The 21807-nt window shown below is 36.6% G+C and overlaps 1 protein-coding gene across 2 annotated transcripts in view; it reads right to left on the bottom strand.

Moving 5' to 3' along the window:
- The window catches only part of LOC140142781 (tetraspanin-31-B-like), a 54315-nt gene extending 45153 nt beyond the window's left edge, over window positions 1-9162 (bottom strand). Inside the window, exon 1 of one of the 2 annotated variants that reach the window (XM_072164779.1) lies at window positions 8998-9162. In XM_072164779.1, the coding sequence (XP_072020880.1) occupies window positions 8998-9060 (63 nt within the window). In that variant the 5' untranslated portion in view covers window positions 9061-9162. The remainder of the gene's footprint in view (window positions 1-8997) is intronic. The other variant, XM_072164778.1, reaches the window with a different exon arrangement.
- Between the last annotated feature and the right edge of the window lie 12645 nt (window positions 9163-21807).

Below are 21807 nucleotides of genomic sequence, written 5' to 3'. Positions count from 1 at the left end.
TGTCTATAGTACTTGACATTTAAGTAGTGAAAAATCAATAAAACAGTCAATAAATCCTTTCTTTCCTATTGTTTATTGTTAAGTTCGATGGAGCATATCTCAATAGTGGCACTGGCGACATCCGGGCTCAGTTGTGGCGAGGAGTCACATATAGACTAGTCCTATGTTTTTATTTTCGCGGTACTGCTAAGAATGCGAAAATAAATGAAGCATGAAATTTTCCACTTTTATTTGCAGAGCGAGTTTCATCAGCACAAGTGATTTCCTCTCTCAGTGTTTGTATTTAACAAGATGATTTTTACATGTTTATCATGACTATATGCATACTTAGTAGCCCTATATTTAGCGTATTGTACAAATTGAATGCATTTTATACAACTTATGATAAAAAACAGCTCATGATTATACCCTTTTTATTCAAATGATCTACACATCAATTTGTTTGTTAATTTTAATCCACGTATGTTTGATCAAGATTCAATGTGCATAATTTTATAATCAAGTACTGCTGTTCCTGACCGTGTATTTTTTAAAACCTTTGTCTGACTAATTCTGAATGGCATTTTTATTTCAACAAAAATACTGTGTTTAACACCATCTGGCGTTCTTTAAAATTACTATAACCACGTGTAAAAAGAACTCATTTTGTCATGCTTTTTAGAATGCACAATGTAGCAGTAGCACTATGAACCCCAATGGCATAGTTCAATAACCCCAATTAAACATGCCTAGTGCAAAATTTGACCTCAAGTTGCAAAATATGAGTTTGTGTACCCAAATTTTCAAAGGTCATTCAATGAATGTGCACATGTATTCGGGTTAAAGAACTGTGCCCTAATAGATGGGAATGTTTCGGATCCTAGTGTAGTACAGTACTGCAAATCAGTAAGTCTCAAGATCTTTATACAAAAATTATTTGATGAATTCTGTTTGCAATTATTTTATTTTAAAATCATCCAAATTATTATCTTTAAGTTTTATTACAGTCAAACAAACAAAGGCTAAGGGTTAATAAGCAGATTTTCCCTACAATAGCTGCCTTATAGAGAATCGACAATTTCAGCATTCTATGCTGTACACATCTACATAATAATGCCACCTGGCAGCTTTTGGAGATGGGGCCTTTTTGTACTCCTCCCTCAAAATAATGTATTGGAGCTTTCGTCATGACGTTAAACGCAACAGCTAGCGTTTGGAAGAAATAAATTGATTCTCCCAAACGTATTTTGCGGCAAATCAACTTACATTTTCGTACTGTGTAACATAATTCTCCAAAAAAAATATCCCGAACTTAAACAACGGTGTACCATGAATCTGGCAATTGGCCAACTTAATAATTCCCCCCATCTAGCTAGCTGTTCTAAATACGCAGTCAACATACATAACATACCCCTAGAGCGTTTGCTCCTCACCAATATTTAATCTCCTCATCTTCAAGGTGTAATTACACTTACAATTTAAGCAATCTGTTTTTTGTGTGCTTTCTATGTTCTGATACCGCGGGCAAAAAATATCAGAACTAAATAGCTGTGTGCCACTCTACACAAATAAAATCTCCCATAGATACCCATGTTAGACTTGGTTGTTATTGGATTTTAAAAGCTTGATGGTTTTAATGTTATTATTGTTTTCATAACCATGCAAAACCAAAAGAATATGGCCAAGGTACAAGTCTAATAATTCTATAATTGGGCAAGGTTTAGTACAAATTTACATTTAATTTATCAAATATGTGATGCGATCAAGCAAAATCAGTTGGAACTCGGAAATATGGATTCTGAGATATAGCCATGTAAGGAAATATTTCCTGTACTTGTTTTGGTAACTCTTTATTTTGCTCACATCTTTGGAACTGGTTGTTTAATTTCATTGGGGTTTTCTGCAAAAAGAAGCTTTGTAAAGCACTTTACTATCCTATAAAAACTGAAAATTTAATATTTCCGAGTTCCGACTGATTTTGTTTGATTGCATTAAACTATTCTCTGGTTGTAATAAGATCTCACAGGTTTTCACAGAATTCACAGTTCAGCCCATTTAATAAAAAAAAGTATAATTTTAGGTCTATTTCAAGTTGGCAAATTTTAGCAAAAAACAAAGGTGTACACACAAAACAATTTATTGTAATAATTAATTGAATATTCTAGTATATTCCTATTGATTGTTTTCATTATCTATTAACCTACCAACCAACCATATCATCATCTCTGCCCAACTGTAGACAGGACAGGTGGCGTGTACATACTGTGATTGATTATTGGCAAAGCGCGGCTTCAAACCAGAAAACACTCTGGCAGAATTACTCCCTATTCCAGAAAAATACAGAACTAATTTTTTGGGATTAAAAAAATATTATCCTGTTTTGCCAAATCCTAATCCTAACTAGCAATAAAAGTCATATTTTAATATTTTGCCAATTTTTGGACATGCGTTTTTGGGTGTTCTTGTATGCTGCACATGACAATCATGCCCAAAGACTTGTACTAAGACTAATTTCAGTTTATGCATTCTAATTTTTGGAAAAGATGTGATTCATTCTTATAACCAACCATTTAATTAAAGTAACACAAAAAGGTGAAAATTGGAGCAAAATTTTGGCATATACTCAAGATTTTGAATGCTTAGACTTGTTCCAAGTCTGTGATTTTTGTGACGAGTTTGTCAGAAAAAATGGCAAAAATGCATGTTTTTGGCTCTTTTTTCAAGAAATTAGTGAACTTTTCTTTTATCTTCAATTAGGACTAAATGAATGATTAGGATTGAGCTATGTTTCATTTGGCAGAACTTGATAATATTTTTTTTTTTTTAAATCTCAAAAATGAGTGCTGCATTTTTCTGGAATGGGGAGTAAGCATCCGCGAGAACACATAAGAGGAAACCCCAGAGGAAAACCAGATCGACATAGTACCATACAGATCAAAAATAAATTACTTGCAATCCTTCATAGAGCATACTACGGTACGGTACTTTAATACATCATCCTATGATTTGGTCTATATTGCCACTGCTTGCAATCAAAAGGTTTTCAATTTTTAAATTGAAAACCTTTTGATTGCAAGCAGTGGCAATATAAAAAAAATCTATCATTCTGAAAATCTGTACATCAAAAAGAACAGAATATGGTGCACAATAATCTTGGATAATTAAAAAGTAGCTCGATATTTTTGAGTACAAATTGTAAGTTGGGGAGTACCTTTATCCTAAGCTTACTTTTGTGTGTGCTGAATTTAAATTTACCAGTTCCACAGCTGTGTTTTGATCAGAATCATCAGATCCTATTAAAATGCCTTCAAACATAACCCCATTAAAATCGGAATCTGATTCTGATCGCTCCCAATTTAAGAAAAATAAATATCCAAAAAGTTTTGCATGGTCCTAAGGCTTACAAAAATATTGATCTTAATTACCCGACCCATGGATGAGGTGATATATATGTGACAACAACATACATGTAAGCATCCCTTTAACTAAATGTACTAATTGTACATTGTACTAGCAGGAACAACCATTGCGCCATCTCTCTCTCTGGGAGAGTATGAGTTGGCGCAGCAGTTTTTTCCTTGCACCACTGAGGTCCTGGGTTCAAGCCCTGTCTGTGCCCAAGGACTGTATATCGTGTGCACTTGGTTTATCCCAATCCATGCTCACTTTCATATGTTTTCTCTGGGATATCCGGTTTCGCCCTGCTTTCAAAATCGGTGATTAGTTGTTTGGTTATCAAAAACTTCCTTCACTCAATGTTACAGTCTAAGTGCGGAGAGGGTTTGGCTGGGTTGGGCTGCAACCGGCACTCTGCACGCTATTTGAGGGCATCGCGATCAGAGAAATTGAACCAATTCTAGTATGGATGGTGGGTTGTGATCAGGGCTCGAATTTTGGAGCCATTGCCTGCCCTTTTTCAGTTTTGGTCTTGGTGCACCAGATCTTTGTCAACTTCCAAGTAATCCACTTGTAGGCCTTGGTGTCCTTCTTTGTCTTTGCCCAGTGGCCTTGAAAATGGGTGCCCCACCCCCTTCCAATGAAATTCAAGGTCTGGTGGTGTAGAGTGTTATTGGTTATAGCCAGGGATGGTTTTCCACAATCAGCACTGAACCAGACGAGTGTCTCGGCTGTTTAGTAGTGTTTTTGCCTACATATATTTTGTATGGTAGCATTAGGGTTAAGGAAGTTAATGCTATGTGGACTTTGAATTCATCCAGACATCAACTATACAATGTACATGGTACAACTTATCCAATCTTGTTTTATTTACACAAACCATACCAATGCATGTTATTGATATTGATTTTTATTTTTAATAGTGCAATATTTCCATACCCCCAATGCCATCCTCTAATGAAATGGCAGTACTCCGAAAAGGTCTCAATTTCCCCCGAAATGTATATTGTTGACACGTACGTAAATATCGCCTCATCCATGGGTTACGTACATGTAGGTAACTCAATTTACCCTCAATTTATCCCCATTCCCTTTTTTCATTTTATGGCCTGAATTCTGACAAATAAATAAATGATCCCAAGTTTTGTGCTCACTCTGCTATCACCAAATGTACTTATTAAGAACTTGTAACAATAACAATACAAGTCAAGTCAGTATCAAGATGTACTTTGTTTGGAGCACTTACTGATTCAGTGGGAATGAGGTTGTGGATTATTAAAAAAACCAATGAAAGCACTAAATAAAGTAAAAAGTAGATTGAACAATTTGGTGGTGTTCAACGATGTTTATCATTGACATAAAAATTATATACTGACGTTTCGTACAAAAGTACTTGATCAAAGTGAGAAAACAGAAAATATCTGCGAGTGTGGTAAAAAAAAAATGAAAGCATGGAAGCACGGACATTACACAAACAGTATGCCTCGCGGTGGAGGCATAATAAAAAGAAAAGATAAAGTTATATATCTCATTCTACTTGGCTAATAAATAAAACAATTTAAAGCCAACATAAAGTATACACGTACATTCATACATGTATACATGTATCAGTTATCGTGCAACCTACAGGTCTGAGACTTGTTAAGTTAACCTACTTCAAAGGACTATTCCAGTTGAAATATATACACCCTGTATGCAAAACATGACCTTAATCTCCCACACAGGGAGTGAAAATTTCAACTGAAGCCACCCATTCAGGTAACCCTGTTTGAAATACACACTCCCTGTGTGGTAGATTAAGTTCTTGTCTTACATGGGGGGTTATAGATTTCAATTGGAATAGCTAGTAAACATGGTAAACATCTGAACGTATGGTATACATGTACAGGACATAATACTATCACATCATTAGCATTCATAAAATCATGTTGAGGTCTAGACAGGTCTAGAATGTGTATCATGAGGAAAAATGCAGAGCTACATTTAGGGGTGATATATTCATTATATTATATTTAGTGTTGCATTATTGATTTATCATTTAGATATGTACATGTATGCTCTTTCAGACTTTCACATTAAAATGTCGAGTATGTGGTATATAAGGCCATGTGTTTTGGACTCGCCACCCAAAAAGGGTGGCGTCGTTGCATTTTTCCAGATCCTTCCGCCAAAAATGTTTATAACTTGACAACCACATGTACTACAGACATAATTGTGGTGTCAATTTAAAGCTGAAACTCCATACTACATGCTGTGCGAAATTCATGAATGTGTGTTTTAGGGTGTTGGAGATATGTCCATTTGCTTTTGGAATATTCAGGGTGGCGGTGGCTGAGGAAGCGGTGGCTGAGGAAGCGGGCTGTACAAATCCTATGGAAGACACAGCATCATGAGCATTGCCGTTATATTTTTTTAATTGCTCCCGTTTACAAATTAAAAGGCCCATCTCCATGTAACTTGGACCCAAGTGTCATTTTCCGAAAAAGTAAGAAAATAGGTATATATGCCCTACCCCTATACAAGTATACATTTTCTGAAGGGAAATTTCATGGGGAGTTCAAATATGATGAGCAATTAAAGATAGGGGCAGAGGTTAAAAAAATATGGCTTGAAAGATAACAAATGAAAAAGTAAAATTTCAGCTGACAATTTCAGTCGGGACAACTTAACAATACCCACTACAATTTTTTAAATGGCATATTTGGATTCCTCATGCAATTTCCTTTCAGGAAATGTATAGTTTGTATGGGGTGGAGTGCATATTTAACATTTTATGTCAACTTAAACCTCGGAAGGCGTAAATAAGCTCAAAAAGTCTGCGCAACGCAAAATGGGGCGAGTTCAAGACACATGGCCATAAATGGTCAATGATTTAACATAAAAGTTCAATCAAGTGGGAATATTATAAGTTGAAAATCTAAATTTTTTACATATTATTATTATAACATTGTGATAATTTTTCATTAGGCTAATGACATGAAATGATCAGTTTCCCGTCACCTTGTTTTTCAGTGATTTATTCATTATTTTGGAAAATTTCATTGTCAACATTTTCATTTACATGGCTATTATTACCTGTATTGTTGATGAAAGACCATCTTATCTCTAGAGGTATAATGCTTAGATCATCATTACAGACATTTTGCAACAGATTGAGAAAAGATTTTTATTTTTATTATTAAAATAAAAAGAAATTTTTTTCGTAATTTTTGTAATCACTAGAAACATGAGGCAATCCTAAATTTCCATTATTTACCACATCCTCTATCCCTATACATTGTAACTAAGAAAAACTGTTCATTATGATCAGCAGGGGATGTCAGACATTTTGAGAGAACTTTTCAATTTTGATTATTTCCATCAATTTTCTGATAATATAATTGACTTTTTATGAAAATATAATGAAAGTTTTGGTCAAATTGAATGTGATGCAGATGGGTGACGGGAAACTAATAATTTCATTCTTATTCTAGGCTTTACCGGGGGAGTCACTCTCAGTAAAAATACGGTATTTGCTCGAGATGTCTAGCCAAGAATTTGCTCACCGATAGCTTCACATTCTACAAATGTAGGTTAGAGACCATTGCATTCAAAATCTAGTCGGATTCGCTGAAGCATGACACCGTGTTTAAAGCAATGGAAGTTCAGAAATAAATACAGCCGATCACGACTGGCGATTGCATCAAAAATGTTGCTAAAATTACACTTCAGCAAAATTGTAGACTGTCCAAAATGGGCAGATCTTGCTCAAAAGATTCAGTTGACTCATCAAAATAACTTTCATCCAAATTTCAGCATTTAGAGAATAAATAACCTCCGGTGCAAAAAATTGCACCGCTGTCCGACTGAAAAACAATTGTAATGCACTCTAGCATCCAATGCGTAACTATGTTACTATCGTGTGCAAATTCGAAGCTAGAGTTCTCGAGTACGGTAAATACACTGATTTTGTGATAAAAAATAACAAAATAAAAAGGCCCCTCTTCCTCCTTTTTTTTCAAAAACCTGGATGTGAAACATGTTTTTTTTATTTTCCTTGGCCTTAACATGATTTTAACATATATCAAGTGCTGTCATCGGCTTAACTTTTTGGGTGGACAATTGAATAACCATTGACAAGCTGGGTTATCATCATCATATGATATAGGTATCCCAGGCAAACCTTAGTTAACACATTTGCTAGTCAGCGAAATTCGCTGAAACCGGGGCTCAAACACAATGCATATTTACATAGAAATTTGAATTTTTTTCGAGAATAGGTCGGTGAAGGAAACCTACATATATGTTTTCTATACTTCACTTGACCCAAATATATGATTCTTCATGGTGATAATCAAGTCGCACATGGAATTTTATAGGGATTTTGATAGAAGTTCTATTAAAAAAAGCTGCTATCGCCATGAGACTAAGATAGGCATGTTCACAAAATTTTCAAGTAGGATATTTCACATTGAAATTATTTTGTTTAAAAAGGTGATTATTTAACTTAAAAAATGAGGGGTCAACCATGTCTGTAGGTCAAAAATTAGCGAAGTTATGGGCAAATGTCTGTTTTAAAAAAACTGCACTTTTCTGTGCCCATCATTGACAATGCCTTACACTGACTCACTGTACAAAAAAAGCATGTAATGCATCATTTTTTACCACGATGATCCATTTTACACAAAGGCGATTTTATTTTATGAAATCTAACTTTCACTGCATTCTCTTGGTCGGGCTGACGTCACAAAGGGGAAATAGCCTTGTAAAACCAGTGTGCGCATGTGCAGCGCATGTGCAGTTCCCCTTTCTCGAGCTGGTTGCTATGGGCGCGCTTGTACAAAGGGGACGAAGGGGACAATGTTCCCGGATGTCCGAACGAGTGAATGCTGACTTCTGTATCAAGGATAAAGTACCAGCACTTTTTAGACTACGTCGTCAAGTTTCTGGTGTCCAAATTTCAAATTTTTGTATTTCCCTATGGGGATTATACACAGTTACTTATAACCATTGACTGTGAGCTACTGTGGACACAACTTTTTGGATTGAATGTCGCCCTCTATAATAAGCAATGTGGACATGTCTAACTAAGATCTAGAAACACCCCTAAATGCCGTTTTGGGGAATTTTGCTAGCAGAATCTTTTTGATGATAGTCAATCTTTGACAAGATGTAACTTTGTTAAGGTTCAAATGCTATGACAAAAATGTTTTCAGTTTTGGCTTTCTTTACTTAAAGGGCTTTAATTTGATATGTAAAATGATGCAGTTTGATGGCAAATTTGAATTCACCTAGCATACCTACATGCATAGACATGAATCATGATAATATCAATCAACAAATGAAATTCATTAATTTCAAAACTGAATGTCTAATGTCATGAATGTTTAATCCTATACAGGACACACTAGTACATTTATTACGCAACCATGGTAAACACAGTACTTCACAATCACAAGATCATGATTCATGCGTAACGCGCTTGAAACTGAAAAATAAACACCAGCGAAAATAGCGCAGTACATGAGTACAAACCAATGCAAATTTGCAAGCAATGGCAATTAGTTACGTGTACCGTATGTTAGGCATGAAATTCACAAACTGTTTATGCCGAACTACATAAGATAATTTAAATATACTTACGATATACAAACTGTTGAGCGCTATGAGCGCATTTTTACTGCACTGAAACCCCCCACAAACCATCTTGGAGTCAAGGAAAGGCGAAATTTACACTAAATATTCTTCGCGAAAATCCACAGAGATTCCGCACCGAGCCACGTTCACGGCATGTGTTGCTATTAGGTTATTGTCCAAATATGAGCTCTTTATCCAAAATTACATAATTTTGAATGATTTTATATTCAGCAGTTGTGTACTTATACTTAAATATGTTCAATGCCAAATTGGTTAAAGATAAACCTCTTATATGTGATTTATTTGAAAATCAATTAGGAAAATTATGCGAAAATATTTATAAGAACACTGCTTTTAACCTTTGAACTCCATTTAAAGAGTCTCTATTTTCAGCCGTACAATTTTCATGACATCGACATTGCAAAATGCCAGAGGGAGAAGGAGTGGCAGGCACATAGTGAGTTGGGCGGCCCAAAGAAAGTTAAGCATGCATTAATAACCAGATAGCCTTTGACTAGCAACTTTCGTGCTTTGTAATAAATATTTCATATCATTGTTTAGTCTACTTATGATCCTCGCCTCGCTGAAGACTCTGGGTCAGCAGGTTTTTCTATCAAAGGTGTCGCACGCGGGCGTACCCATTCCATGTGATGACTCGGACTGACGTTCTTCACATGGCAAGATGTTATGGACGTCCCCTTCCAAATCCACGATGGCCTTCCACAGCTCCATGAAGAACTATATAGGCCCGGCTACTTCTCAACTCCACCATATGGAGCTACGGTGGCCAAAGTAGCGCAATTTCCTCTCAACGATGGACTTTCTGATGCAAGTCTGTAGTGCCAATCTTATTCAGGACCCAGATATTTGTCTTACGGTCTTTCCAAGATACTCCCAACAGCCTCCTATAGCACCACACTCAAATGCATCTATCTTCTTCCTGTCATTCAAAATGCCGAAGACTCAACCAGGCCGGCCAATCATGCATCGGGGATGGCACCGGGGGTGGGGGCACTCCCCTCCCATTATTGATGGGTATACGTCATGTGCCCATAAAAGACCCCAAATCCTACACCCAATGGTGACCCTGAATAACCTGAATGACCCCCTTTCTTGAACAATCTCGGCCTCAAAATTGAAATTTCGGAGTCATTTGTCTATTTTATACTGTAAAAAGCTATTTTGGATTGTCAATCATGTGAAATTTTGGGCGCTCCCATACATTCTTAAGGAAATATTATATTACGGCTTTAATCTGTAAGGAAAAGACATAAGTCTACTTTCATATCATGATGCAATTTTTATTCCGTTAAAATGTTCATAATTATTTATTTTATTCATCTATGTATACAACAGGGTTCGCAGGTTTTTGCCGCAGGTGAAAAAAACCGCGGTTTTAACCACTTGGCAATGAAACAGTTTTTGCCGGCAAAAATGGCAAAAACTAAAAATGTGATGAATAGTTTACTTTTTTCATCTCAAAACAAATTATTAAGTTACAAAAATAATTTCCTGGGTGTAACAAGGCCAGATTTGGTAATTATAAGCAACATATTAAGGAATTAAATTTGGCATGGATTTTCATTGCTCATAATAGTGCATTTAACTGCATTTAAATTAAAAACTTTTCATTTTAAAGCCATGAACTTTAACTTTGTTATAAATTACTAGTAATAATTATTATTACTAGTAATAATTGTCAGCAAGGGTTTCTGTCCATTTAGAGTTGAAATAACAAGGTAAAGTGAAAGATGTAGTTCTACATGTTCTATAGGAGGACACAAAGTCATTATCATGACTTTTATGTTAAACTTCAAAATGCTCTGTTGACCTAAAGCACAACAAATTTGGCTGATTCCATTCAGGTGCAAGTTGGGACATATGTAAACATTACAAATATGCCTAAAAAACAGGTGTGAAAAAAATTGACCGATTTCATATTATAAGATCGTATGGCTTTAAGGACTACGCAAGACAAAAAATATGTTGAATGATTGATCAAACTTCTGTGTTATTGTCTATGAGCTTTCTGTGTTACTTTTTAATATTTGAATGACATGAGTCAAGTTTTTGCCGGTTTAAACCAGGTGGTGGTAGCAGTGCATTCTCTAAATTCAGTAAATTTCCATCGTCAACCGTGTAATTGAATGGGATTATTTTGAAATTTTAAAACGCTTGAAATATCACAAACAAATAGGGCTATGTTAATAAATAATATAAATACAAGCTAAAACCGTTGGGGTTCGATAATGAACCCCATAACCGAGTATCACAAGTTGCCGGCTCTATCATGCCACTCGCCGTCTGGGTTTAAACCAGGCAACTTTGCCACTTTGCTGGCAAAAACAGGTTTTTGCCGGCATAAACCGAACCCTGGTATACAACTTTTAGCTTAAGTTTTAAAGTTAGTTTACCGCGCAACATGATGCAGTCATGTCTACAGTAGAATTCATCTCGACCTTTGCAGGACTTAACCCCATTAAAAGCTATTAAACCAAGATAACACTCATTGAAACAGCTCAACTGATTAAATCGGATCTTCTCTGGTTGTGCACAAGTGTCTGTTTTCATGTGCGATATCTCAATAAAGCTGGTATTATAGCTTCAGTTGGGTAACCGATTATAAAGGAAACGAAAGGAAACTGGTATGTGTAGCTTTGTTCACGAAATGAGACAATTGCCTGCTTTTTGTAAACCAGCATTCTTGAAAATGAGCAACATAATGATTGTTGACTTAACACGGTTTGGAAATAATTTCTTCATATTTTTGGTGTTATCTGTCGTTTACATATCCTTCCTAAAACACCAAAGTACGAATATTTCCAAACATCTAAATTAGCTAAAAATTTAGGACATGTTACAAAACTATATTGTCTAGAATTTTAGAAGAGTACTTTTAATATTGGCCGGTTATTTTTCACACAGCGACGTTAACTAGGCAATGTACTATTACCTATAACATTAACTAAAACACCAAAGTACGAATATTTCCAAACATCTAAATTAGCTAAAAATTTAGGACATGTTAAAAACTATATTTTCTAGAACTTTAGAAGAGTACTTTTAATATTGGCCGGTTATTTTTCACACAGCGACGTTAACTAGTCATATCCCCATACTTTTAACGTAGGGCTATTTGTAGAGGTCACGCGTCAATGGGAAAGAGCACTGTGTATTGTGTATAGGAAAACGGACAGTAACTGCAGTATATGAGTTTACTTTCTGTCAACATCATACCCAAGCCAATAGCGCCACCATATCATAACCCTACTGCATGACTGACAGCAGGCATGCAGTCCGCCCTCTTGTTTGTTTTATATAACTGTTAGGCGACTGTAGCTATCTACTGTAGATAGCAAGATCTATATCACTGCCGTATAATTATGGGGTTAATTCATACCCAAATTATTTTTGTTAAAGCCAATTAGAGTATAGTAGTTAGCTGTTGTGAATTGATGAAGTGGTCTAATCATATAAACTCAACCAACGAAACGATTGCATGGTCAGATATATCGGGAACTGAAATATATAGCAAAAACTTATTTAATGTATATAAAGCGCAACTTTCTCCTGCGCATTTTGATACCTCTTTTGTTGCTCTACGATATCATTTAGTCGAGTTATGGGCGCCTGAGTGGCTTCAAGTCCGATTTTAAAAGTTGCACTTAGCTCCTATTCAAGCCAAATGCGTTGTACTGTAACCAAAATGACCATTGCTTTTGTCCGCCAAATTCAGAGGAGTATAATAGTATTGAGATGTCAGCAGAAAGAGTTCATGAGATAAGTCAGAGATAAGTAAAGGGTATATAGCAAGTATTGAAGTTGGAAGTCGAAGGAGTAAAATAAAGTAAAGTTCATGGTTAAGTAAACAGAGCACATCTTTGTCTTGATTTTGTGTGTGGGGGGGTGGGGGGGGTGGGTGTATGTGTACACGACGAACGCATTTGGCTTGAATAGGAGCTAAGTGCAACTTTCAAAATCCGACTTGAAGCCACTCAAGCGCCCATAACTCGACCAAATGAATATATGAATACAAAAGCCACCTAAGTCCATACTTCGGCCAAATTGAGTTAAGCATGGGAAATTGTTGCTATACATAGGCCTGTCATATGTATGAAAGAACAACTCAAATTCATTCTCTGTGTCTATTAAGCATGTGAAAAATAGCATGTATGAAAGAATCACCCAATTCCATGATTTGAGTCTTGTAACACATTGATTGAAATCCAGTATGTATAAAAGTCCACTTGTAACACATTCATTGCTACCCAGCAAACACAAAAACGTTTTAAAAACGTTTTAAATAAGTTATATTTTGTCTTTTGGTTTAGGTTAAAACGTTTTAATAACATTAAAATGTCGGGTTATATAAAGGTCATGATAACGTTTTAAAACGTTTTGTATGAAAACACACTACAACAATATTTTTAAATGTTTTCAAAAAAGTTATTGTAAACTATTCTTACAAACATTTTTGCCAAATATTGTGTCAATACTAAAATAACATTATCTTAAAATGTTTGAACCCAGAAAACACAGAAATGTTCTTAAAATGTTTTTTTCAAAACCTTTTAATAACATTTAAATGTCGGGTTATACAAAGGTCATGAAAACGTTTTTAAAACGTTATTGAAAATATTTTGGGCAAACATTTTTCGCAAAATATTTTTTCAACCCCAAAATAACATTCTGTTTAGAATGTTTTGTATCAAGTTTTCAAGAATGTTTTTGGAATGTTATTAAAACGTTTTTATACCCTTTATATAACCCGACATTGTAACGTTTTCTGTAAAACGTTTTTTTTTGCTGAGCAGTAGATTATCAAAAAATTTCTTTTAAGGTTACGAAAACGTTTTATACTCTTAATATACCCTTTATATAACCCGACATTTAAACGTTTTCTGACAACCTTTTATAATCTTTTGCGAATGATGTCGAAAACGTTTTGTGTTTGCTGGGTAGAGAGTGACTTTTGAACAAAAAATGGGTTTAATAAAGGAAAGTGTGTGGTTTATATTACATGGCAGAATGCTTATCAACATTATACATACCTGTGTGCTTTATTTTGTATTATCTTACTAGTGGTAATCTCATTCTAACATTGTTGTCTTTGTATATGATTCAAAAACCACCTAAGTCCAAAATTTAAAATGAACCCCACGAAGTCCCTGAAATGCTAATCGTCATACCTAATACAGGTTAATCCACTCATTTGCACGTAAAACTTACCATATTAACCAGGTAAATCTAACTGAAGGAATTAAAATGATACACAGGTTTTTCTCTCAAAATCACTTCCTATGGACTTAGGTGGCTTTTGTATTCATGTATTCAAATGATATCGTAGAGCAACAAAAGAGGTACCAAAATGTCCCAATGTGCAGGAGAAAATTGCGCTTATACATTAAATAAGTTTTTGCATGCTATATATTTTCATTTCCCGATATATCTGACCATCTATAATCGTTTCGATACTTTATTGGTTGAGTTTAGTATCTTGTGAATAGTATTGATCGACCTCTGGTGAATTTGGGTTATTTTGATGAAGGCTTGATTGACGAAGAATTCAAATATCACATTTTAAACTTTGGTAGGTCTTGCTGTTCTTGAGTTATGATGTAAACAGTGTCGAAATGAAACTTCTTCGTAAAAACGATACATAGGCCTATATCTCAAGAATCACAATAGCCTACATTAAGCAATTTTGGAAAGTGCATGTTTTGCAATTTTTGTGCATGTTTTGCATTCCGTATTAACCTTTTCCCCATTTAATCACCTAATTTAGACAATTTTTTTGGGGGGGCGGTGGGAGGTGAATGCCCATCCATGACTCCTCAATATTGAAAGCCTTGATATTTAAGAAGACAAATTCATTATCTCATTTACTAAAGGTTTGTCTCAAAATATAAGAACAAAACATCTTTTGCCACTTATACAAAGAGCAAATGACATGTCACGGGAAAATGTTACGTAATACAAGTCCGGGATATAAGTGCAATAATATCAGCCTCGAATTAGAACCACAAGGTTTCAGAACAGTCCAGTGACATATTAAAGACGAAACTTGTTAATAATGACTCGATTATAAAATGCAGAGCACAGTGGGCCATTTGATCTTAAATTATGTTTTGCTTCCGTTGGATAGCTATTGGGGTATACCAACAACGATTAACCAGATGCTATTAACACTAGTGGCGGCGCCAGGACTTTTTTTCTGGGGGCATTGAGGGGAAAAGTGAATTTTTTTTTTGGGGGGGGGGGGGCAAAATCAACCAATTTTGTGCAAAATTACCGCAAAAAGGTGAAATTTTCGTAATTTTGGGTTTTTACTGGGGGCAACAGGGGAGAGAGTTCTGACTGGGGGTATTTGCCCCCTCATGCCCCCGTGGCGCCGCCACTGGCTATTAGGCTAGTCAACAATATGGATCGTGTTGCTTGGAGAAACTTTGTAGTTGCCTACTCCGCAGTCGAATGTAATGAAATGCCAGATGCGTCTTTATGGCATTTTTTTTTACAAACCTCACGGAACTGTTTCTTTGACCATGTTGACTCCATATGGATGTAGAAGTCTCTCACGTAGACATCGTGTTTATTTAAATGTTCTTTCTAATATCTCAATAAAATTTATTCTCTGATATTAAATAATTTATATCAACTTGAAGGCACTCACTTCCTTCCGGTTCTTGTACCTGACCGAGTCTTCAGTTCATGTGTTAAAACAAACTGAATCTTCGCTGCTGCGCGCGTCACGTCAGTAAAATAATACCCGTTATAACTAAAATTAAACTAAATAAATGTTTAATTTGAAGCTGTATCAAGCACTTGTTTGGTAACATGATACATCGTGTCTGTCTGTTGTAGCCTTTTTGGAATAAAGTATGCTATTCAGTGTCAGATAGAGATGGCAGAGCCATGTTATTTTTGCCAACTGATTGATAGTCTTTTATTAATAGTTTCCAATATTGATCAGGTCTTCATTTTTAGAACCAGAGACCAGACACTCAGGTAATTGTCTTCCATCATTTTAGTCATCATCATTGGCCAAATGGCCAAATGGTGCACATTAGTCAGTGGTATTAAAAACAAGATACGTAAATGCGCCGTCAGGTCAAATATTATTGATAGCGTGTGAAAGTTAGTTAATTCTACTTGATGGTCCTAGAAAACCAGCAACGTTTTTGGCGGAGGTACAAGGGGGGAGGAGTCTTGCCCCCTTTTGCCCCTGTTATGCTGGCCCTTGTTGGATTTTAGTCAATTTTTGACAACTTTCGTCAAATTTTTCACCCCCCCCCCCATTATGGTCGCTCCCGTGAGGATAACTCACACTACGCCACTGAATGGATTACAATAATATTGCATCAATCCGACATGTATAATTTTGTGCAAAGAGCTATACTATATCTACTGAAGATAGCAATATAATATATCAACTGACGATGCACAGGAATACCGATAACATTGAAATTTGGCATGAATGATTCTGATGCATACTTATTATACGATTCAATCAACCAATCAAACAACCAATCATAGTCAACCAATCAAAATAAAGAATGACAGTGAGTGAAAGAAATCAAGAAAAGTTTGGAAAAATATAATCAATAAATGAATAAAATAAAATAATTTAGGCCTATATAATTATATCTAGACAAACACGTGCACACAGAAGAGAAACCAGCAAAAAGAAAGAACGATGGCGTCCTCATCAAATGTTACAATAAAAAGTAATGTATTTCATAGGCAGTCAACAAGTGTTTAGGAATGTCTGCTACGTAATAATAATGTTTAATATGTACCTTGCAAATATTATTGACATCTAGTTTCAGACAATCTTGTAATGTAGAAAAAGACAAATCCTCTTAATAATCAGTCCAAGAGAACGCCAAATATGGATCAGGAGTATTACATAATAATACCCTGCTATGACAATAGCTGCACTAGGTTAATCGTATAATCTCCTTATGTGGTTAGCATGGCTGGGCCAGGAAATCCACAAGGTCAGCCAATGTATGTGCATGTATTCGGTACATGTACCATATCTTTTACAATGGGTGATAAATTTCTGGTTTGTTTTATTTCAAAACGCAACAGCCGATATTCTAAAGCTTGGTCCAAATCCAAGAGAAGAACCAACTCTAGTAATTTATGTGGTTTCAAATTATATCGGCCGTTGCCTTTTTGATAGAAATGGTGTTTGTTGATGTGCACAGTTTCCCATTAGATCATAACATGCTGTTGTACATCCAAGGTCAAAGGTCTTTTAATCCATATTTGGCGTTGTTCTGGGACTGATAATATGCATGTTTAAATTATTTACATGACAAGCAACTTGCAACAAGGGTATGTAACTTGCACCTGTTTTTCTGCATGGGTCACTGACCTGAACATGTTTACAAAACATCACAAACAACTTGAAACAAGGGTACAGGAATGTCATGTCAGCAACATAACTTGCACCTGTTTTTCAACAACTTGCAACATCAACACGGGGTACAGGAATGTCAGGAATGTAAGTTGCACCTGTTTTTCTGCATGGGCCACTGACCTGAACATGTTTACAAAACATCATGAACATTACAAACAACTTGCAACATGGGTATAGGAATGTTAGGAATGCATCTTGCACCTGTTTTTCGGCATTAGCAGCGACCTGAAAATGCGTACAACATATGACAAACAACTTGCAACAAGGGTACAGGAATGTTAGGGATGTTAACCTGCACCTGTTTTTGTGGGTCGCTGACATGAACTGGTGGTGCCAGGTCAGTGACCTATTAGGAATGGGTGGTGTTTGATAGGCATGCTGATATCTGATTGGTTGAAAGTTGGAAAGCATGCAACATAATAAATCACTGTCTTGTGAGGATAGAGGATGTCATTTTGACTGGCAACACATGTGGCACACACCTGTATTTTGTAGCAAAACAAAATCCCTCTTTATATTTGCTACATTTATTGACAAATCCTGTTCACAAACATGGTACTAAAGCGTGTGTATAAGAATGTATTATAAACTTGCGCCTTTTAATGCGGGTTACTGACCTGAACTGTTTTAGAGAAGTCAGTTACCTCATGACCTAGCAGGAGTGAGGAGGGGCTTGATAGGTATTTGATATCTGATTGGTTGGAAGTTAGCAAACATGTAAAATGGCAGGTCACTGCTTGGTGGATGGAATATGGTGTGAATAAGATTTGCACTTCATGGTGATGACATGTAATTTGGGCTGGAAATATAAAACTGTTGAACAAGAGCACAAAGCCCCAGAATACACTAGTGCGTCTCATCTCGCCTTGTTGCAGTGGCGGGTTCGATTCGCGCGCACAATACAATATATTTACTATTATAGTAGCCTATTAGTAGGCCTAAGTACACCTCTTGATTTGAAAATTGTACAAAGAAAAACTAAACCAAATTGTACGAAAGTATTGACTCACAAGGTCAAAGCCCCAATACAGTAAACAGTAACTGTTACAAAAATATTTAAGCAAACAAACAAAAAACGTTCGGGTATGCTGGGCTATGCTGGCACAATAAGCCGTATAAGTCCCTCGTCTGGGGTATTAAATAACATCAACTTTTCTACCAGAACAGAAATATGACATTGCGGGTGCTCGAACCCGTAGCGTCACGTACCTTACTGATTGAGCCATAACTGAACTGTTTAGACAGCTGTGCACTCTTAGACATGCGTCACGAGTAAGACGACGATAATTTTGGAAGCTCTATGTATTGGTTTTTTTTAAGTCGGCTTCTCAGAAGAATCTAAAAGTAAAATTGACAGTTATGGTTAAACATAATCATTAAACGTGCTAGATAGCGCAGATACTCCATGTGATATTTTCGTCCAGTGGCGTAACCAGTGGGGTGGCCGGGGGCAAGCTGCCCCCCCCCCCGGACACAAAAAAACTGGGAAGAAGAGCAAAAAAATTGGGAAGGGAAAAGGGGAAGGAGAGAAAAGAGGGAAGAAAAAGGGAAGGAGAAGAGAAAAAGGGAAAAAAAGGGAAGAAGAAAGGGAAAGAAGAAAAGAAAAAGAGGAGAAAAAGGGAAGGAGAAGAGAAAAGGGAAGGAGAAGAGAAAAGAGAAAGAAAGAGGGAATTTGACATTTGTACTCTTAAACACTGATTGTTTAGCTTCTAATATGCCAGAAACCAGGAGCTTCAGGGGGCTCCGCCCCCTTGACCCCCGCCGGGGCTTTGCCCCTGGACCCCCAGGGCCCCTAAGGCGGGCCCCTGTACCCAACCCGTTTAACGCTTCGCGGCAAGCCGCTCGAGACTTTTGGTCAAGAATTGGGAAATTTTTCAATCTTGCCCCCCCGGAAGGTCAGGTCTGGTTACGCCCCTGTTTTCGTCCCCGTTAGCACGAATGGTCATCAATCATTTTAAGCCGAAAAGTATGAGTTTATTAAAACTGCACTCGATTCCAGGAATAAAAAGGCAATGTCTCATTGAAAGCTTTGACGATAGTTGACAACACTCCTGTAGACCAGAGTATTTAGTGTGCTCTGCTGTGCAAGTCCCATCCATAGTGCAGATTTGTCCACGGCAAATTCACCGTGACCTTTTCAGCCACAAACCCGCTTAGTGAAGATTACACCGAAATATGCAGTACTAAACCATTATATAGTAATCGATTTTCCAATGCACATTTCTAGCTATTTCTTACCGCGTGATAATATTAATCCAATGAGCAATCGAATTGCCCGCTGCGGTCGACTAATCCAATCGATAATGACGCTATTGACATGTACGGGCGGAGCTCCACTGACTGAGTTTTGGGGATTTTTCACTGGTTTGCTATCATATACTCATCAAGGCGGTCCACCGTTATTATAAGAACTATGCTAATAATTTAAAGATTGACATGTAGAAAATAAACCATACTAGATTGACAGAAAGTACTAAATTTGTACCTATTACGGTTTGGTGGCACCCCTCTTCCAAACGCGACCAAGTCAGAGCGGCCCGGTGATGCAAAATGTGCATTGGATTAACACGGGAGTTTGGATAAGATGGTAGATTTTCTTTCTCATCCAAATGCATGGTCCCCCGTTATTAAAGCTGGTACCGCATTAAAAATTCAGATATTTTGAAAAGAATAAGTTATTGAAACATAGAGCAAGTACTAAAATCAGAGCTTTTATATACCTTTTGATATATAACGCTAACTACTTCATCTCCTATACCCACAGCACAGCGCTACCAGTACGGGTCAATTACCTGAGTGCCCCTGTGTTGTGTGCATACATGTAGTTAACCAAAACTGCATGATGCCTGCTCTGGATGTACACTCATTTTTATGTTTTCAAACTATATATGAAGACTGACCCATTTAACATTATTTTTCGACACTTTCTTATACGGTATTACAAACCAGTTCAATGTTCTCCCGTATAATTGTGCTACATGTTTGGACTATGCTTTTCATATTTGGACTACGGATCTAAAGTTCTATGTTTCTAATATCCAAATATCAGAAAAAAAGTATCTGTTTCTAACATTAGATTAGCCAGCAATTAGGTGACCGATGGAAACGCCCCATGAGAACTACCCCGAGAACTACCTGCCGATTGGCCAAAATGAATATTGTCTCCAATTTTGAGCAAATCCAGGAGGATATTAGGGCTAATAAGATCATCTGCAAAAAATGCAAGTTTGACCATAATTAGTTTAAAGCCTAGTCATAATTGGCAATTGAAATCAGCATTTCAAGTTATCAACCAATCAGAAATGTTGTTAGATGACCAATAGTGCTAAACAGTTGAGTCAAAGCTGTATAAAGAAAATTATTGGGTAGATGCAGGCGGCGGATGACATGATCGAGCCGGCAACTCGTGAAACCGCCCGGCCGTATGGCATTTACCATATACTCGGTTAGTTTTGTGGGGTTCATTATCGAACCCCAACGGTTTTAGCTTGTATTTATATTATTTATCAACATAGGCCTATTTGTTTGTGATATTTCAAGCGTTTTAAAATTTCAAAATAATCCCATTCAATTACACGGTTGACGATGAAAATTTACTGAATTTAGGGAATGCACGTCATACACCATCTGGGTAGATGTATAATAATGAAGACAGAATTAAAAAGACTAGTTTGCGTCTGACGTCAGGGCAACGGCGCGTTGTGATTGGTTGCTGTCCTGCGCAGTACGGCATTTTTGGTCTGGTTGACAGGACGTCAGACGCAAACTAGTCTTTTTAATTCGGTCTTCAATAATAATTTTGTGAGTTTCCCCTTTGCTGTAATCTGTGCAGGTTCAGTCAAAATGGTTGGTACCCATCAGTTTTTGGTATCATTGACAAGCCTGCTTCTTCAATATGCAGCATTCTGGTTCTGGTTCTGGTTCTGGTCCTGGTTTAGTTACTCTGCAACCGCCTCCATAAGCTATTATGCAAAGGGACGTATTCACAGCAGCAGCTAGTCACAATGAGAGTATAATAGGCGTTGGATCCTCTTGAAATGCCCAGGATTTATAGTTTAACGACCTATCATAACATTCATCTATAAATAAGGCCGCTCATATGTTGCATTTTAATGTGCCACACTATGACTAGAAGCTGATGGGTATAATAATTTTGATACACCCTAGGCCTATATAGGCTACATTTCAACTTGAACCATATATATAGCTTTACACCCAACATACATTCGGTAAGTTCAACATTATCAAGTTACCGAAACTATTACCACTGGTGTCATCACTTTAGGATCAGGTGCGGTTGAAAAATCCGAACCACCTTGGCCATTGAAGATCGTTGCAAATTTAAAGCGACGCAAAGGGTCTGAATGTTTATGTGTTTATTTGTTATTGTT

Source organism: Amphiura filiformis, chromosome 20, assembly GCF_039555335.1.
Source record: "Amphiura filiformis chromosome 20, Afil_fr2py, whole genome shotgun sequence".
Lineage (NCBI taxonomy): Eukaryota > Metazoa > Echinodermata > Ophiuroidea > Amphilepidida > Amphiuridae > Amphiura > Amphiura filiformis.
Note: the sequence above shows the minus strand (reverse complement) of the source record. Positions and strands in the feature narration are given on the sequence as shown.